The 19,116-nt window shown below is 34.6% G+C and overlaps 1 protein-coding gene across 3 annotated transcripts in view; it reads left to right on the top strand.

Annotated features, from left to right (window-relative positions):
• The window catches only part of ksr2 (kinase suppressor of ras 2), a 184,351-nt gene that overhangs the window by 125,818 nt on the left and 39,417 nt on the right, over positions 1–19,116 (top strand). For all 3 annotated transcript variants that reach the window (XM_031892817.1, XM_031892826.1, XM_018090607.2), the window contains 6 exons: positions 668–735; positions 1,163–1,281; positions 4,889–5,057; positions 9,265–9,351; positions 13,307–13,373; positions 18,643–18,691. In XM_031892817.1, coding sequence (XP_031748677.1) covers positions 668–735; positions 1,163–1,281; positions 4,889–5,057; positions 9,265–9,351; positions 13,307–13,373; positions 18,643–18,691 — 559 coding nt within the window. The remainder of the gene's footprint in view (positions 1–667; positions 736–1,162; positions 1,282–4,888; positions 5,058–9,264; positions 9,352–13,306; positions 13,374–18,642; positions 18,692–19,116) is intronic.

The raw sequence follows: 19,116 nt of genomic DNA, 5'->3' as shown, positions 1-19,116 counted from the left end.
ACTTCAAAGCATTTATATTTTGTATTTATGTTCAAAGGCTTTTTATACTTTGTAGCATTTTGTTCAAGTCATGCCACAGGTAACATTAACCAAATTGCAAAATAATAAACTTGTCAAAACTTATTATTATGATTATTAACACATATTTATAAAGTGCCACCACAGCTAAAATTGAGTGCAGTGAGCTAAACAGAGAAAGCCCTGGGTGCACGCTGTAGTTTCTGCTAGGTGCAGTAATGTGAATCAATAAAAACAGCAGCACTTTGGTTACATTGTAGCAACATTTTGGACCTTACTCCACCCCATTATAAAGGGCTGAAGTAAGGTTCAAAAAGTTGATTAGCAACGTTAAGGTTACTTAATTTAGTTATAATCTTGAGATACTGGATCAGCATTACAGCACTGCATTAAAAACATAGCTCTAAAAATGTATCCTCTGCCAAAAAAATGCATGCCATTGTTCAAAGGATTTTGTATTGGTGTTATAAATGGAGGAATCATAGATTTAAACTAAATTAGATGTTAACTATTGTGATGGTATCTTAAGGAGGTAAACTGGACACTGTCAATAGTCGTGATTCTCTAGCTGTAAAGTATAGAACCATAGGTCTAGTGTGTAATTGAGCTGCTCTCTCTTTACAAATTATTCTTTCTCTTTGGTGTTTAGGCTAAAGTGCCACAATAAATGCACCAAAGAGGCCCCACCTTGTCACCTACTAATCATACACCGTGGAGGTAAGTGACTTGGTCACGTTCTTTGTTATGTTTTTAGGCTGAAGATTTAAAACTCTAATGCTAATATAATGCCTATTAGAATGGGGATTAGTAATATATAGTAAACCAGCTTTAATATTCTATAACTTCTTCTACCAGGATACCCTACCAACAGCTGAATCACTGAAAATTTACTATTTGTGTCCTGCATTAGAATAGCTAATGAAAGACTTCTCATACAGATATCTGAAAGATATTTTCATTTCATTTCAGTTTGGGACTAATTGGAAAGATTAATATGCTAGCTGTGTTATAGTGGGGAAAACCTAGAAAGCTCTAACATGTTAATTAAGATACCCTAATTTTGAACTATAATTAGTCACTATGTTTTCAAAGCATGTGAAAATTGCTCAGTATTTTTAATTACATTTCTGGTTTTCTAATGCAGCCAGATTAGTCAGGACTGAATCCGTACCGTGTGACATCAACAACCCTTTAAGAAAACCTCCACGGTACTCAGACCTCCACGTTAGCCAAACGCTCCCTAAAACCAACAAAATTAATAAGGTAAGCTGCACATTGGAAACTATAGAATTAAATAGCAATGTGTATTTATACAGTTCACTCTTACTTCTTTAGGGGGATCCAGTGCCTGGTTTAACTGCAGTTTGCGATACCACTTTGCTGTAAATAATTGTACAAGTTTTTGGATTACTTAGTTGACTATTAGATAGAAGTGTATTGGCAACAAGGTAGTTAATGCAGGACTGGCATCAATAGGAATACTTCAGTGGTTTGGAACTGGTCATAGGTCCAGGCTTCAAACAAACAGGACCTGGAGTTTTGTGGCTTTATTACAACTACTCAGTTTATTTGGAGACCTTGAAATAAACTGAAATCTGAAAAAGAGCAACCCACTCAAAATAATTAACAGAGGCATTTTATATGGATGGTTTGAAGTCATACAAAGCTAACAGAACCCGAAACCATAAAAATATTGTCATACATGTAATGATTGCATAGTACTACAACTCGAGTCAGTTGGCTTGTACATGTGTGTGCTGTGGGCAGGTAGTTACAATGCAAACACTGCTTTGTAGTGCAAGCATAGGGTTTAATCATGTGCAAATGAAGCAAGAACCATTTTACAATAACAATATATTAAAATTACTATGGACAGAGGCAGAGCTTTCTGATTTGTAATGGATGATATTAGCAATGCAGAAAATATATATTAAAGCTATACTTGCCCTTTGAAGGTTGCCTTTAATAAATGATTTCTGTATTTCTATAATAGCAAACTAGCTATACAACAGACTTTTATAAAGAATAAGTAATGAGATGCAAACAGTACTATAATGTATTCTGATAGTCCATTAGGTTTTTTAAAAGAACATTTTAAAGAACATTTCAGCACATTGTCTTGCACTTTATAAACCATGAGGGAGGAATAATGTTCACAGTTGTACATCTTTGCACTTTACTGTTCAGTAATACACAAAAAGTACTGTGCAAGGAAATGACTTTGCTTTGTGTGTTTAATTATTTATTTAGTATGTGCTTCAGTCAGAAACGGTTCTCCCAATGGCAAGGATGTATGTACAGGGAAATTACAGGCCTGGCATAGATGATAATGCAGTCGTACAGATGGATAGGGTCATGGACAAATGACAAACACACGCCAACCCACACAGCAGATAACAGGAAACATTGGCTTGATTGCATTACACTGATTTGTTTTGTGCCAGTCACTGTAATTATTACATGTCCGTTTCATTTATAATTTAAGACACATTTCAGTCTTATTTCACGTTTGGAAGCATTTGGATTTCAGATCCTTTCAGAATGTATTACCGAACTATTGTGATATGTTTATTTATCTGCCGTCTTGCTATGTCTTAGTATCAGCTCTTCCATATGCTCTGTGCCTATTTGTATCTATAGATATTAGGAATTATATAATATAGCAATAAAATATATGTAAATGGTCACTGTATAATCTGTAAAAATAATTTTTTATTTTTCCTTTGCAACAAAATGCCCATAGATCCTAGTGTATTTGTCACTGTGAAAAAAAAGTTGTTGTGGGAAAGCACTCATTGACTTACCTAAATTTTTGCAGCAGATTCACTGTCTATTGCAGTAATCCCCAACCATTGGTTTATGAGCAACTGTTGCTCACCATCATATTTGATGTTGATCCCAGTTGCCTAAAAGCTGGTGCTCACTTTTAAATTTCTGACTTGAAGGCAAGTTTCAGTTGCATAAAGACCATGTATACTGCCAAACAGAGCCTCCTGTAGTCTGCCAAACCACATAGGGGTACCATATAACCAATCACAGCCCTTGGAACTTTTTTCATGCTTGCATTGTGCCCCAATTTTTTTGATATTTAAATTTTGCTCACGGGTAAAAAAAGGTTGGGACAGATTCACTCATCACTATTTATAACTTCAATCATCCTTTAAAAAGAAGGAAAGGTAAAAACTCAGAAAGGTCTACTGTATGTAAATACAGCCATAAGCACTCACAGAAACGCTGCACTGAGCCCTCTATCAGAATGCTAATAACTCCCTCCCCCCTCCCTTAGGAATGTTTGATCTGAGCTATAGGGGCTAGAGCTACAGCAGGAAGCTACTTAAAATGGCAGCTGCTGTCGTAAGCAAACCGAGAACTAGAGCTGTTTACCCAGGTATGGTACTAATGGTGGCACTAATGTGGCAAATCTATTGGCAGTAGAATGCCAAAATGACTTTCCTTCTCCTTTAATTTCTCCTAAAGGCCATCCAAATGATTTTTATGGTCCCTAGCCAGCTCATAGACTCCATGGCTTGACTGTATGACATCATAATTTTTGTTTAATTCAGTCCTTAAACATGCTGTATGACAAATAATTCGCCCACTACATGTAATAAATTGGACAGCACTGACCTAAAATATTTTATATTATATTTCTTTTATACTATAATGTATTGACACATTTTAATGCACACATATTGCTGGATTGAAGCACATACCTGAGCATAAATTGATACGGCGACCCCTAGCAACCTCTGACATGAAATGGAAATGTTGCTCCCAGCATACAGTATAAATGATATAACAATATAAACCCAGTATTTCCATCATAGAAAGCATGAGAAAAAAATGCTTGGTAAACTGAATGGAACAGTGAATTAGTGCAGTGGTGGGACAGGAATTCTGCCTCTCCCCTGTCCATTGTCAAAGTAGAGCATGTGATTAAAATTTATCTGGAAGATTCATTTTTGATCATACCTTCAGCTTTTTTTTCAATGAAAGACCATGCATTTTTGAAGTTATCAACATAAAAAAACAGCAAAGCACAGCAGTGCTAGCCAAAAGCAGAGCAGTGGTCGAGAGGCAGCCTGAATGTCAATTAGGGTGAGATTTGTTGTGAACATTTATTTGATCTCTTAAATATTCATGGAACTATGGCCCAGTGACTGATACCCAGATATTTTCCTTTCTGTAACCTTGTTATAAATGAAGAGGAAGCAAATGTTGAACCTCAGTTGGGAGCTTGATTTAAGTCTTAAAATTATTGTCTTAGAAGAAACCAGCAAGAAGATAACCTAAGATTTCATGCAAGGCGAGGAATCTTTAGAGATATGAATTTCATGACCAAACTGAAAGATAGGTTTATGTACTAAAACAGGTGGTAAATGGTGCCAGTGCAGTGAGGCATATTAAGCAATGAAATATGCTGTGATTTTCATGTAGTAGACTGGTCAAAGCTACTTGTTGAAAATGAGCAATTGGTTAACTTAACTTTACTATCTTTGTTAGTAAATTGGTGCCTAAAAGACTTTGGTGAAATTAACTTGATAAGCAGTGCTTCTAGCAGGTAGGGTTGGAGCACACAAGGAGCCAAACAGAATAAAAACTTTTGTCATCAAAAACATCATATTTTCTTGTAGCCCTGGATAGATCCAGTGTTGCTTAACTAATGTTGCATATGGTCTTACCATAAAAAGTTGTTTTGGATCAATCTATTGTGCCTGAGCTACTCAGATTTCCTTAGAAATAGATTTTGTTTAGGCTATGGACTTTTATGTGTGTCAGTGTTTATTGCCAACATCGTCAAGGAGATAGAGAACATATAAAAATGTCCTCTCATCTTGTTCCCTATGTGCTGTCTCTTTTGTTTTCCCAGGACCATATTCCAGTGCCCTATCAGCCAGATTCCAGCAGCAATCCCTCCTCTACGACATCCTCCACACCGTCCTCACCTGCTCCTCCTCTTCCTCCTAGTGCGACCCCACCCTCTCCTCTCCACCCATCCCCACAATGCACCCGCCAGCAGAAGCCGTTCAACTTACCAGGTACAAAAATTCGCCTGGGATAGAAGTTTGTTTTATCCTTATTCTAGTGTTGTACTGAATAGCTTTTTTGTTAATTTTTCTTCTTCACTCCACCAGGAACACTATAGACTTGAAATGTAGTTCATCTATCTGTTTCAAGAATAACATAACAATAACAAATTCGCCAATGTACAGGCCAAAATTATAAAAAAGTCATTAAACAACATGTACAAAAACAGTCTAACGTGTTTCATGCCCATCTGGCACTTTATCATAGGCTATACATCAAAGCACATGAAAATGCCAGATGGGCATAAAACACGTTAGGCTGTTTTTGTACATGTTTAAAGACATTTTTACTTTTGGAGCAATTATTGGACTGTAAGCCCTTATGTTGCTATGGTGATTCACTTCTATTGGCTGATGGTTTGGGGCTTGACGCCCAAACCCAATGATGAGATGATGAACTGATGAGAATTTTCTTCTATAAACAATTTGGGGATGCTTATTTATTTTTATTTATCAATTTCTTTGTATCCTGAAAATTTGGTCAATTATATATAATGTCGGTGGCTTTAGGTATGCTAGGTTGGGTGTCATGGAGGTGAGGTTCTTCTTTTTTGAACCACTAAAACTAATCTTTCATAATCCTTTGCCTTGTATTTTCCTATTAGGTTCCTTAGGTGCTTATATAAGTTTTAATTCTGTAAGTTTCAATAATTCTGGAGCAAGTCTTTGAATTTTGTTTTGGTCAGGATAAGATATTTAGGCTTATATTTGGGCTAAATTATTATTTTAGGGAAGTGTTTGTTGCTACAATATGGGAAAAAGTATGCTTACAAATAATATATTCTATTACCATCCACTTAGAGATGTGTTAGCAATAGAACAGTAACAGAGAGTGGTCACTGATGCAGGTGGAATGATATCTAAAAAGTCCACCAAGAGTCCAAGGAGACATATTATGTGAAAAACAATATTGTGCCAATAAATTGTACTCATCTAAATATGAAGGAATGTAGTTTTTTGGGCTATTTTTTAAAAAATTTCTCCGAAACCCCCACTGGTCCCCTCCATATGTTCCACTTCCTGCTGCCTTCTTTACCTGGCTATGCAGGGGGTCAGTGGCACTCAGCACACTGCACTGTAGGATAGGAACAGCTAAGCTGACTTTATAGGGAACTGAAGCCTGACTTAGCTTGTGTGACTGCAGGGCTGTGTGTGGCTATCTCGCCGCTACTGTGCTTCTGGCAGGGACCATTCGGACACACCCACCCCTCATTTGAAACACGGACAGGGACCTGAGAGGATCTATAGAGAGCTCCAATAAAGGGGCCATTTTAACACATAGTATTAATTTTTAGACCAAAGCAAAACCAGCACCATATATTATTCATAATTGCCCATAAGATTAGAGGTTTTTTCATTTATAATATATATCTCCTTTAACGTGACCAGGAAGGCTGACATTCCTTTTCAGATTTAAGATTCCATGTCATTGTCAAAGACAGGTCAGGTATATATCTGACATGAGTTGGATATTATTATAGGGAACTTTAATCAGATAGATGGCTTATCGATCTGCGAACTGATCTGTCATCTTAGAAACTCATCTTATGCCACAATAATATACTACTGAAATATGTCTGTAGAGAGTCTTAAATTTGTCCATCTTTTTTCAAGTTCAGGGAGGCTCAGTTTATGACCTTAGTAATAGTTTCAGTTAAATTCAGCATGTAGTCTGAATTAGCAGCTGAAGGACATTTACACTTTTTGTTTTTAGGCATAGCAAATTGACTGTGCACTTCCCATGCCATTTTTGATTTTTACACATAGGGCAGCATTTTCTCTTCAAACACTTCAAGGTTTTCCAATAATATTACCACAAAGTGTCATGCTGTCTAATATGTAAGGTTTGTTTTACACTAATATTTTTGCAGCACGACTTTGTACTGTCTTAAAAATATCTGTAGCTCTTTCAAGCATAGTTTTGGCTTTTTGCTAGCCTGTTTAATAAGTCTCCTTCTCACATGATGTATGCATGGCCTCGCTGATGCTGTACACTTTCTTAGACATTTTTTTGTCATATTTGGGGCACAATATTTTGTGTGGGTGTGCTTGATACTATACAATTTGCATATTGGTACCCATAACAATTGGTGAGAATCAGTGACATATAATCTGTTTCAGTTGAGCTAATGTAGTCTTGCTGGAATGTGGGAGGACAATAATTCTGCATTTTTAGTTATTTTGTCAGAGCCAGGATTGCTGCTTGTAATACTGCTTGTAATAGCAAATACATTTGCAAACAACTTTAAAACTACTGAAAATGTTTGGTTAATATATATTGAAAATATGCTTGGAATAGGATTTTTTGGGTGGAAAACCTCACATTCTACTGATCAGAAAATCATCATCACCGTAGGTTTTACATTTTCAGTTTGCTCTTTTAACTTTGCAGTGCAAAACTCAAAATCAGAATGCCTGATTTTCCTTTGGCCCAGATACACTCCAGGCACTGACAATAGACATAGGTTACATGCGCATCCTACTTTGTTTTGATTGGGCCCCATACTGCGAGTCTATTTTATGGTGTGCAGTAGTTTACCTATACCTAAGCTGTTGTTGGCTTTGTTCTTACAGTAAGGGGCTAATTTACTAAAAAAAAAAATTTCTGGCATTTAAAGTCATATAAACTCAACATGGTAGAAATTTCAAATTAAACATGATCATTTTTATATTTATAAAATGTCACAATAATGCTGTTATTGGTTGTACAAAAATGTCAAGTTTACGTTTTGAAATTCACAAAAAAATTCAATATATTGGGGCACATTTACTAATCCACGAACGTCCGAAAAGTGTCCGAATGCATTTTTTTCGTAATGATCGATATTTTGCGATTTTTTCAGAAATTGTCACGATTTTTTCGTAGCCGTTATGACTTTTTCGTAAATTATCGTGACTTTTTCGTAGCCATTACAACTTGCACGAATTGTCGCGACTTTTTTGTAGCCGTCGCGCCGAGTACGAAAGTTTCAGATTCATTCAAGCTTCAGTATCGTGACTTTCCTTGGCTCAGGTTGGAGCTGCAGAGTGCCACTGACGGCTACGAAACAGTTTCGTCAATTTACGAAAAAGTTGTGACGGCGACAAAAAAATTGCAAAAAATACGTATAAAAAGTCGCAAAATGTTCCAATCCGATTTTTTCCCATTAGTGATTCGGATTCGTGGATTAGTAAATGTGCCCCATTGTCTTGAGAAATTTAAGTTTAAACACACATTCATTTTCATGAATCCTCCCAAACAGGAATTGCTCCAGCAGCCATTTTAGGCGCTTATTCATGGAAAACAATAATGTGTTTAAGTTTCACTTGAAACTGGGTAAAATAGAAAGCAATGATGTGATTAACTGCCCCTTGAGAATTAGTGAAATAGATACCAATGATGGGATCAACTTCCCCTTGAAAATTTGTGAAATAGAAACCAATGATGGGATCAACTTCCCCTTGAAAGTGTGTGAAATAGAAAATAATGATGGCATTAACTTCCACTTGAAACTGGGTGAAATAGAAAACAATAAGGTGATTAACTTCCTCTTGAAAATATGTCAAGGACAGGCTGTCACTGACTATTCTAAACCCCCATTGGACTCAATAGTACTCAACAGATCAAACCTGACATATTTTTTTTTGCCAAAAAAAGTTAACTAAACATTAGTAAATCACAAATTATAGGAGTTTATTTAGAGAAATACCGTTTTTTTCGGCAAAATTTTCCACACATTTTTCATGAAAAAATATCTGAAAAATTGTGTACTGGTGAAAACCTATTCATAAATCAACACATATATCAACACATAAAAAAACCCTGAAATTTTCTCAAAATAGTATAGTAAATGTGCCCCTAACTGTTATTTCCTTTATACTCAAAAGTGATAAACATTTTGTACTTCTTTGCTATCTCCAAAATGTTACAGTAATGTTAGCAGTAACTCCAGTTACAGGACCAGTGTAATGTACTTGAAACAAGGAAGATATTTCATTTTGGAGAAAGAAGTCAGATATCATAGTAATACACTAATAATTTTGGTAAAGGATAGTGTAGGTTGATTTTGATTTAGATACTATGTTTGATTTTTTAGACTTTCTAAAATATTCATTTTAATCACTTTTTGTGCAACTAATGGGGACTGAAACTAATGTTTTCATATTTTCATCCTGCAAGGGTCCAACAGCACGTCTCATCCATGTACCTCATCTTTGCTACAAGGCTCCCATTATTACAAATACAAACAGCAGTTTATTTTCCCAGGTAAGAATGTAAGGCTTTGTGCTACCAAAAGTTTACAATAAGCAGATTACTTGAATGTTCTAATATTTACAACTGTCAAAAGCAAATGTGTTCTATTTAATTGCCGTTTCTATTCCTGATATATACTTCACTTTTGCATAGTTATCAAGGCATTTTACACTTTCAATCTTATCTTTATGTGCACCCTTTGGCACATAATCCTTATACACAAATCTGTATTTTTGTTATGCAAGTTGAATGTTCAGTTAATTATGCACCCACGTATATATATATAACATGTGTAGAGTGTTGGAAAGTGTGATCTAATTTATCAAGCTTTTCCCTGTGATATCTGTTGTAGCAACTCTTGCTTCCATATGCCCCAAAACTGTTTAAAAACACTTAGGGACAGATTTATCAAAATGCTAATTTAAGTGTATACTGTGATTCACGTTTTCCAGTAAAAACTATGAATTCAAATTCTCAAAAACCTTGAGAAGTCAAATGAAAAAAATTGTCTTTCAAAAGCTAATATGTGCATGTAGAACTCAATAGGAGTTGTGCCATTTGCCATACTCATTAAAAACGAAGGGTAGAATTTGATTTCACTGCATTTGAGTTGCATTGCATTTTCACAAGTTTAAGAGAGCATGTTTTTTATTCTTGAGTTTGTATTATAAATATGAACAGATTTGAAATGTGATAATTCTGCCCCTAAACCAGAATTGAAAAATAGGTTCAGTATTGAAGATACGACTCCCATTGACTTCTACGTGAACTTACCAGCTTTTTAAGTGACAGTCTTTTCCATTCCAGCTGTCTGTGTTTAATTTTATTTCCTGTTTTGCAAAATATTAATGCTTTTTTTGGCAGTTTTGATTGGGCCTTAATATCACTGTACTGTATAATAATGAGGACAGTGGCCGTACATTCATATAAAAAATATACATTTAATGATACCTTTCAGTATTGTATTTGTATTACAACACAGTTAATTATTACACTATATTATTAACAGAGAATACCAACTGAAAAGTGTAAACTTTTGTGCAGAATATATATTGGAATAGGAACAGTAAATACTTATACAGGTATGTGATCAGTTATCCAGAAACCCCTTCTCCTGAAAGGCCATCTCCCATAGACTCCATTTTAAACAAATAATTCAAAATGTAAAAAATGATTTCCTTTTTCTCTGTAACAATAAAACAGTACCTTGTACTTGATCCAACTAAGATATAATTGATCATTATTGGAGGCAAAACAATCCTACAGGGTTTATTTGATGTTTAAATGTTTTTTAGTAAGCTTAAGCTATGGAGATCCAAATTTTGGAAAGATCCCCTTTTCGGAAAACTCCAGGTCCCAAGAATTCAGGATTACAGGTCTCATACCTGTACTTTAATCTTTATAATAATAAAATATAAGATGTGCCTTTTGCATATGAATGTGCTTTGATACATTAATTGTTTTGCATATTTCAATATATTTTCTGATAATCTCACCGACACAGTTATACAGGTACATTGTCTAGTTGTTTAGTTACCTCTGTTCTATTTGAATGTTTACAATATGATTATTGAGCATATGATTAATGAGCAAATTGCCTTTTTCACAAAAAAAAACATGGGAAAATTTTCTGCAAAATCCAAGTCACTGGGTAGGCAAAACTAACTGCCAGGTAATAGTTACAAATGCATACAATTATTAATTAGAACATAGGTTGCAAGATAAATGAGACTGCTAATTTTTGACTGAAAAAAATCCATAAAAGAATTATGATTAAGTACTTTCCTTCTGCATAGTTCACGCAGCCATTCAAGCTGATCCATGTAATTGTGGGTAACTGACAATTAAACAATTATGTGGATCACTGATTGCAACCTATGTTCTAAGTAACAGTTCTATGGCTTTTTTATATTTTTATTATAGCATGGATTTGCTAAATAATTTTGCTGGTGGCAAAACAGTTAATTTAGTTATGAAGTTGTATCAGGTAAAAAAGTTTTCTGATGATTTATCCATTTGGTTGCTTAATTAGAATTTTGAAAAATATAATATTGGGTATGAAGTACTGCAACAGTTTGTATTAAAGGGGCTGTTCATCTTTGATTTAACGTTTAGGGGCCCATTTGTCAAAGTACGATTGAGTCTGAATACAAACCAATTTGCGTTTTTTCTAAGTTTTAAAACTGTGCATATTTTTTGCGTTTTTTTGCTAATTTGCTTGACTTTTTCATACTTTGCAACAATTTGCGAGACAATTTGTGCGACAAAATCATATTTGTCGCAACAAGTACGAAAGTTTCGGATCCATTCAAGCTTTGGATGAGAGGCTGGTATATGAGTAGGATAAGGTCTGAATAAAAAATAAAGTTACAAAAAGTAACAATAACAATGAAATTGTAGTCTTACAGAGCAATAGTTAAACCACCCCTTTAAGGTTTGTTCTGGGATTTAATATGTACAGTAATTTATTTTTGCGATTCAGATTTTTTACGCTAATAATCAAGAATTTGAACTATGGCTTAAAAAAATGCTAATTTTTAACATATAGGAAAAAAAAAATGCAAAAAATTTCTAAGGTAAAACTTAACCATCTGAAAGGTTGTGAGGTAATGTAGAAGTCAATAGGAGCTTTCCAAGGTAAGTTTTGCGACCCATAAAAATGCTGTGAAAATGACTAGTTTGAGTTGATTTTTTTCACCATTTTATATTTTGGGTTTTTTATAAATAAGGCTATATTTGCATGTTAAATATTCAAATTTCACAAAGACAAAAAACAAAAATAATATTTCATCCAGCTGGATACAATGTTAAAGTCAAAGTTGGTCCTATATATGCAAGATTCAGACTCCTAAATCAATACATTTTTTCTACACAGGAAAAGCCTGTTTAAACCATAATAAGTCTATGTTACCATTAGCGGTACCACAGTTTTATTTGTCTTATTTGTTTTCAATTCCTCAAGATCCTACAGAGTAGTGCACTTACTTTCTTGTCTATTTATTTTTTTTAAATGTAGAACTTTAATTTTAAACAGTATAGCCTACCCAAGCAGTGTAAGGCTGATTCTTTTTATTGGATGAATTTAGCTTCTGATTTAGCTGCTAAATTAGCAGCCAACTGTATCTGCAGGGTTATAATTTGCAATACCAATTTGATCAGTTACTGCCTTGCCTGTAATATATGTATCCCTCTTTTTTCTGTAAACCCTAAAAAGTGAAACACAAAAATGCAGTAAGCTGAAGGTAGCAATTCAGGAAGGCATGAACGTCAGCAAGAATACCGCATATCTAAGAGACATGGACGGAAGGAAAGATATTATTGCTCTGTATGTTTTTAATCTCATTCCAATATATGAGATGCACTTTCTTCCCAATATTATATAGAAATAGCAATCTCAGGCAATCACAGAGTTCTGAAAATCAGGTAAGATTTTTATGTGTTCAAAAAAAATATATTAAAGATGAAATAGTAGTGCAGTAGAGATGGTCAGTTATTCTCTCTCTAGCTTTGAAGCTCTCTTTCAGTTAAGGCAAAGCATTATACAGGTTATAGGTTTTTATTAAGAATACTGGAAAAGTACTGATAGCTACCAATTAAGTTTTCTGGGGTGAGTTTCTTTGCTGTTTCAGAGTGTTATTAAATAGTACTGACTTTAACTTCAACTTAACTTTAATTTAATGTTAAAATGTAACATTTTTCTAATACATTGTACATCTATATTTCAAATTCAGCAAATTCTGTTGGAAAATCTGTAGTCAACATAATCTGGTGCATGGTGCAGAGTTTGGATATTGTCCAGGACATTAATAAACAGCCCTTATTATGTATTATTAATTCAATGGAAAAACTGACATTTAGAATGGATCCAATGGGTGATTTGTGCCATTTGAGTTATATGTCTGCCTTTCCATTCTGTCATCTAGTTCTCTTCAGTGAATGATTGGTACCTTGTTATTTTTTATTGCAGATGTTGTGCCTGAAATACCAACCCGAGCTCCCCAAGTAATCCTTCATCCAGTAAACTCCAATCCAATGTAAGTGCCAATCAAGAATCCTCCTTTCCGCAGTTTAGCAGGGATTGGGTTGCTTATTGTATATCTTACTAAAAGAAATGTGCACCTATTGACAACATTTTGTTTTATAGCACCACCAATGAACTTTGAGAATTATATTCCTCTACAAAGTATTGGGTACAGTACACACCAACAAACAAGTGTAGGTAATAGGTGTTAAAACAATAGGGCTAATTTATCAAAGGCTAGTTGTAAATACAGAAGTGCTAAGGGCCACAAAGTTTGACACACATGATTTTCATCTAGCCCTTTGGGAGAGCACAGTATTGGTAGATGCAAGCAAGCCTTGCTTTTAACACCTGCCATTATCCAGTGGTGCATTTACCTTGTGTCCCCCGGTGTTCCTGCACACAGTGCAAACTATTGTATGCCAGAGGATGCTCATATGTCACAAATATTCAGTGGGTCAAGTTGCAAAATGAGAAAAACATGTGTTTTTGCTTATGACCATGAGAATGTAAATCCAAAATATCAAAAATGAAAACATCTATGCTCAGCTTAGCTAAAAACATTTTAGCATTTTAGGCAGGTAAAAAAACTGATTTACATTGGCCTTCTGGTGTTTAGGAGCTTACTGAACTATACCAGTTTCCTCATGGCTCATTTGTTTTCACACTAACCCTTCTAATTTTTCTTCCACCATCAGTGTGGCAGAGCACAAAAAACAAAGTAGATTTCTCCTTCACAGCCTAAAGATCTAGTAGTTCTGCTTGAAAAATGGCCCAGCATTCAATAAGAACACATTTACAGTGCACTTTTATTTAATTTGTACAGAAATACTATACTATTATAGAAAGATCTAAGTTGATTGGGAATTAAAGTCTAACCTAATTATTGTTATTAACAACTTACTTTGGGCCTGATTTTTCAAAATGTGAAATTATAATTTACCACAGCAAAACTCACCCACTTTCTGTTCATTTCTATGGGATTATTAGAAGTATTTTATCAAATAGTGAACTCTAACTTTCACCCATTGATAAACAATTCCATAGGAATGAATAGAAAATTGGTTATTTTTTTCTGTGCTAAACTCTAATCTTACATTGTGATAAATCTGCCCCATATTGTTTGGTCTTTCCATTTTGTCTACTTCCTTCGGCAAAACTGCATTCAACATATTTTCTCAGAATTCACTATGTTTCATTTCCAACTTTGAAAAAGTTCTGATAAAAATATAGTTTTGATTGGGTATTCATAGTGGAATATCCATCTTTTTGACTTAATGAAAAAAAGAGATTTATTGTTTAGCTTGAAAATGAAATAAAAATCCAGATATAAATCAAGCCTCCGGCAGGGTGCACTGTTGACAGCTGTGTGAACAGGAAACATAAAATTCAGCTGGTAATAACAGCAGTTGCACATTCCATTCCTGATCCTGCATTTTTATTTTCACTTTATCTCTGGGATGAGCTTAATTGGATCTGTACTCTGTTGGAATTTGGTAGCAAAAAACTATCCAAACAGTATGTTGTGAAAAATTATAATAAAGAACAAAACGGCAATATGCATTTCCAAAATTTTAATTTCAGATTTAAGGAAACTTATTTAAGTTCTAGTATTTTACAGTTGCCTTGGAACTTTATTTTAGGAGAGTATGTTTTTGAAACAGTGTTTTCCTGATTGTTTTCCTGTATTCTAAAAGGACCTTCCAGACCAATTTTGCAATAATACAAGTTAAAAAACTTGCCTCAGGCAGCAGTTTACGAGGGGCTTATAGAAGAGTATGGGTCTGCACCCCAGTTTAAGATTATACGTCAGCCAGATGCATTTTCTTTCAGTATGCCAACCTGTAGACAGCAGTGACTGGTCCCATGAAATCTGTCCTGACTGTTCTTCACCCAAATATGTGCTGTGTTTATTAATGTTCCCAATTGTCTTTGAAGGACAATTTGATTGATATTCTATAGGGTTCTTTGTCATTGGAGCAGTATAGGCAAAACATGAGAACAAAGCCGTACATGAGATGAAACCTTGGAAACAGATAAGAGAAATCAGGATGTTATATAAATATACCATATTACCAAAAATGGCATGTGGTTAATCCATCCCTTCTGGTTATAGGTTTGGGGCTTGGAACCTAAACCAGCATTTCTGCTGGTGAGTTTACATGTTCTCTAAATCTATGGAGGTTATTGCTGTCCTTCCTATATCTGAACAAATATATAGTCAGGCACAGTTTGAAAACTGTTATGATAGCATAAGCACAGACACAACTTTAACTATTTTTGAATTATATTATTGCTGCATTTTTATTAACAAGCAAAACACATTGTACAAACAAATTTTTGTTTTGGGCATCATTATTTAGCTTTAATCAATTAAATATACCACTGTGATTACCTTGGTAGATCATCATTAAACTGTTATCAAAATACTGATTGAGGTCCTGTTTCATTTCGTTTTGTGCTTATTTGGTTCCCTGCACCTAGAAATTCACTTTTGATCTAGTAAAAGAAAGAGACCCTGTAATTGGAAACCATCAGTCGCCTAACAAATCCTACAATAACAAGATTTTTCTAGGCAACTCAGTGGCACCCTGGGGAGGTGCAGTTAAAAACTGTAGTTAGGAAAAAAGTATAACATTATGTCCCCAGTGATTATTTAGTTTGCTTATGGCTTTAGTTTATCCTTGGTTTATATGAAGCAACACAGTGGCTTTGTCTCTTGTGCAGAACTACTGTAATAAATGGAATCTTCTTTAGTTTTGTTCTGTTCTGTTTTTTTGCTGCAATAATGGTCAAATCTCAGTGATACAAACAGAGAGGCACGCTATTCTGCATTATATCTATTTGGCAATCCAACTGAATCTTGTTTGTTGGCCAACCCTTCCATGCTTGGGCATAGATTGTACCTTTCTTACAGAAGTGAGGGTCTTACCAGCTTACAAAAGTAACTAGAAAAAGCTTGTCAGTAATAACAAAAGTTGGAAAATAACAGCTGCTGATAATGCTAATTGTCGTATTGGCCAATTGGTTTCAAGACAGTTGATTAGTAGATGTAGATTTTGCACCTTACCATTTGATATACAGAAAACTGTAAGATGCTCCACTTCTTCACAATTATTTTAAAAAGTCCTATCATTCCTTATAGTAATACATTGTTATTATGTTGTTAATTTACACAGAGAGCTTGTAGTAGAGCACTTTTGCTGCACTGTTACTACTTTTGTAGCCGAAGCTACAAGAAGCAGTAATTCCTAGTGTTGTATTTTCCTACAAGAAGCAGTAATTCCTATTGTTGTATTTTCCACTACCTACTACCCAGATTCTAGTCCCTAGCCCTCAGATTTGAGCAGAACAGTAGTGTTTGGTTTAAATGTTCTATTAAGGATGGAGTTGAAATTTATTTGAAAGGTAATCTAGAAAGATTATTACACTTATTCAATTTTTATAGCCTCTCTGCAATGAACTGCAATACACTTCATTATCTCCATTCTCAGAAGCATAAAAATGCTTCTTCTTTTTATTCACTTGATAAATGATTGGGTTTGGTATCTCCGAAATTACTGCTCATTATTAGTGCATTCTCAGGTTTCTCCCTGCATGTCTTATTTCAGTGTACAAGCCAAACTCTTCTATTTAGTTCTGTATCTTGTTTTGCTGCTTCCAGATCCCTGGTTTAACCCAGTGCTACCATCTATTTTGTTAAGGGGACCATTTTCTCCTTAGATAATCTGGCAATGCAACTTTCTTACATTGCAAATGCCCTATACACCAATCAGGAAATGTTATAAGCACTTATTATATCTGTTATACTGTGTTGCTTACAATATCAAATTGATGGTTTATTTATAAATTATGCATGTTAAATAATGATAATAAAGATAAATTGATGACTGATGGCATAGTTCATGAAGCTTGAGGGTGACTGTACTTTGCTTTACAGAGTAAACAAAATGGCAGAGCCCTTTGATGTCAATAAATAAAAATATAATGGCAAAAAATCAACATGTTAATATATGTTGATTTAGTAATCCCAAAAGGTTCAATAAGCAATAGACATATAAAATGTGCTTAAATTGCCATGGTTTTACATTGTGTGCAAGATATGAGGACTCCTTTATGATGGCAAGTGTAGTGTCAAAATTCAATTTCAGAAGTAAATCATGTTTTACCCATAATGCAATGTTTCCCTCACAATTTCAGCATAATTTGAATTTGTGCCTGCTGCATTTGCCCCCACTGCATCAAAAAGAACATACCTGTAGTGCACATTTGTGTGAACTGGAATAAAAGTTGTCAGAGTTGGGATTGTGTCATTTCCATGTTAAAATGCTGTTTGCATGTGATTCTTTGTATACAAATCTGCTGTGTCTATTAATTCAACCCACTGTGGGAACCTTATTCAGGTTGGTGGTAACTCCAGGGTTTCCTAGTGTCAATAGGTGCACTTATACACGATTCCTTAGAGCAGACTGGGAGTGTGCATTGGTGCTTGGTGCAAGGAGGGTGTTCAGACCTCAGTATATTTAACTAATTGTGTAAATACTAGCAACAATTGCTTCAATGTTAATGTGCCTGCAATGCAGCTTTATTTGTAAATGAGCCCAGTATTGTTGTTTTGTCTTAGTCAGTGCTGTCGCTTAAGGCCTGCATATACACATGACTTTACTGAAAGGCTTTACTAATGACTTAACATGCACTTCATACACAGTAGTTTAGCATGTAGGCATAACATAAAGGTAGGAAAGGTTGCTCATAAATTAATAAATCCCTACTTAGAGATAGAGTACAGGTTTGGGATCTCTTATGCTTATGCTGAAAACTCTGAATTAAGGGAAGGGCATTTCCCATAAAGTCAATTTTCAGCAATATTTTTTTTAAATGATTTCCTTTTTCAATGTAATAATAAGAGTACCTTGTACTTGGTCCTACTAATATAGCATACATTAGTATTGGTAGAATGACAATCTTATTTAATTTATTTAAAATTCGAATGTATTGTAGGAGACTTAAGGTATGATAATCCAAATTAGGAAAAAGAATACTTGTCTGAAGGACCTGAGCATTCTGGATAATAGATCCTATGTCTGTATATTTTCTGGTTTTAGACCTGATGTTAAATACGACAACAAAAAAGTTACACACAATTTGCAAATGCACATGAAAACTGTGAGAGGTTCGGCATGTAAAAGTACTGGTGGAGTCTACTACTGAAAATCAGTTTTTCGTTTTTACTAAACAGAAGTAAAGGCAGATAATTCATAAACTTATTTTCTGTATTGTAGTAATGAAGGAAATCCATTGCTTCAAATTGAAGTCGAGCCAACGTCTGAGGTAAGGTTTGCCTTGTTTCTGGAAAAAAATTGCTGTTGTTCAGTGGTTAATGGGAAATCACAAAACACTTGTACTTTTACTGCAGAGTAGTAATCCATAGCAACTACTCAGCAATCAGCTCTTGGATATACTGTAGTAAAGCAAATGAAGGCCAATGTCTACATTGTTGAAGCAGGTTAAAAAGTATCACCCCTGATAACGAGAAATAACAAAAGATATATTGACTAAAGTTTTTTTTGTACCTAATTAAAGGAACTGGTAATTGGAAAATGTCAGCCATATATCTGTGATGAATATGGATGAGAAGGCAGGAGTACAATCATTTAATTGTGTTAATGTTTACTCTGTGTAATCTGCCGAACTCATGTTTATTGATTCAGACTTACTACATTATTGAAAGTTATAATGGTAACCATCCAATACCT

Source organism: Xenopus tropicalis, chromosome 1 (assembly GCF_000004195.4).
Source record: "Xenopus tropicalis strain Nigerian chromosome 1, UCB_Xtro_10.0, whole genome shotgun sequence".
Classification (NCBI taxonomy): Eukaryota; Metazoa; Chordata; class Amphibia; order Anura; family Pipidae; genus Xenopus; species Xenopus tropicalis.
This window is presented reverse-complemented; position numbering and strand designations above follow the sequence as displayed.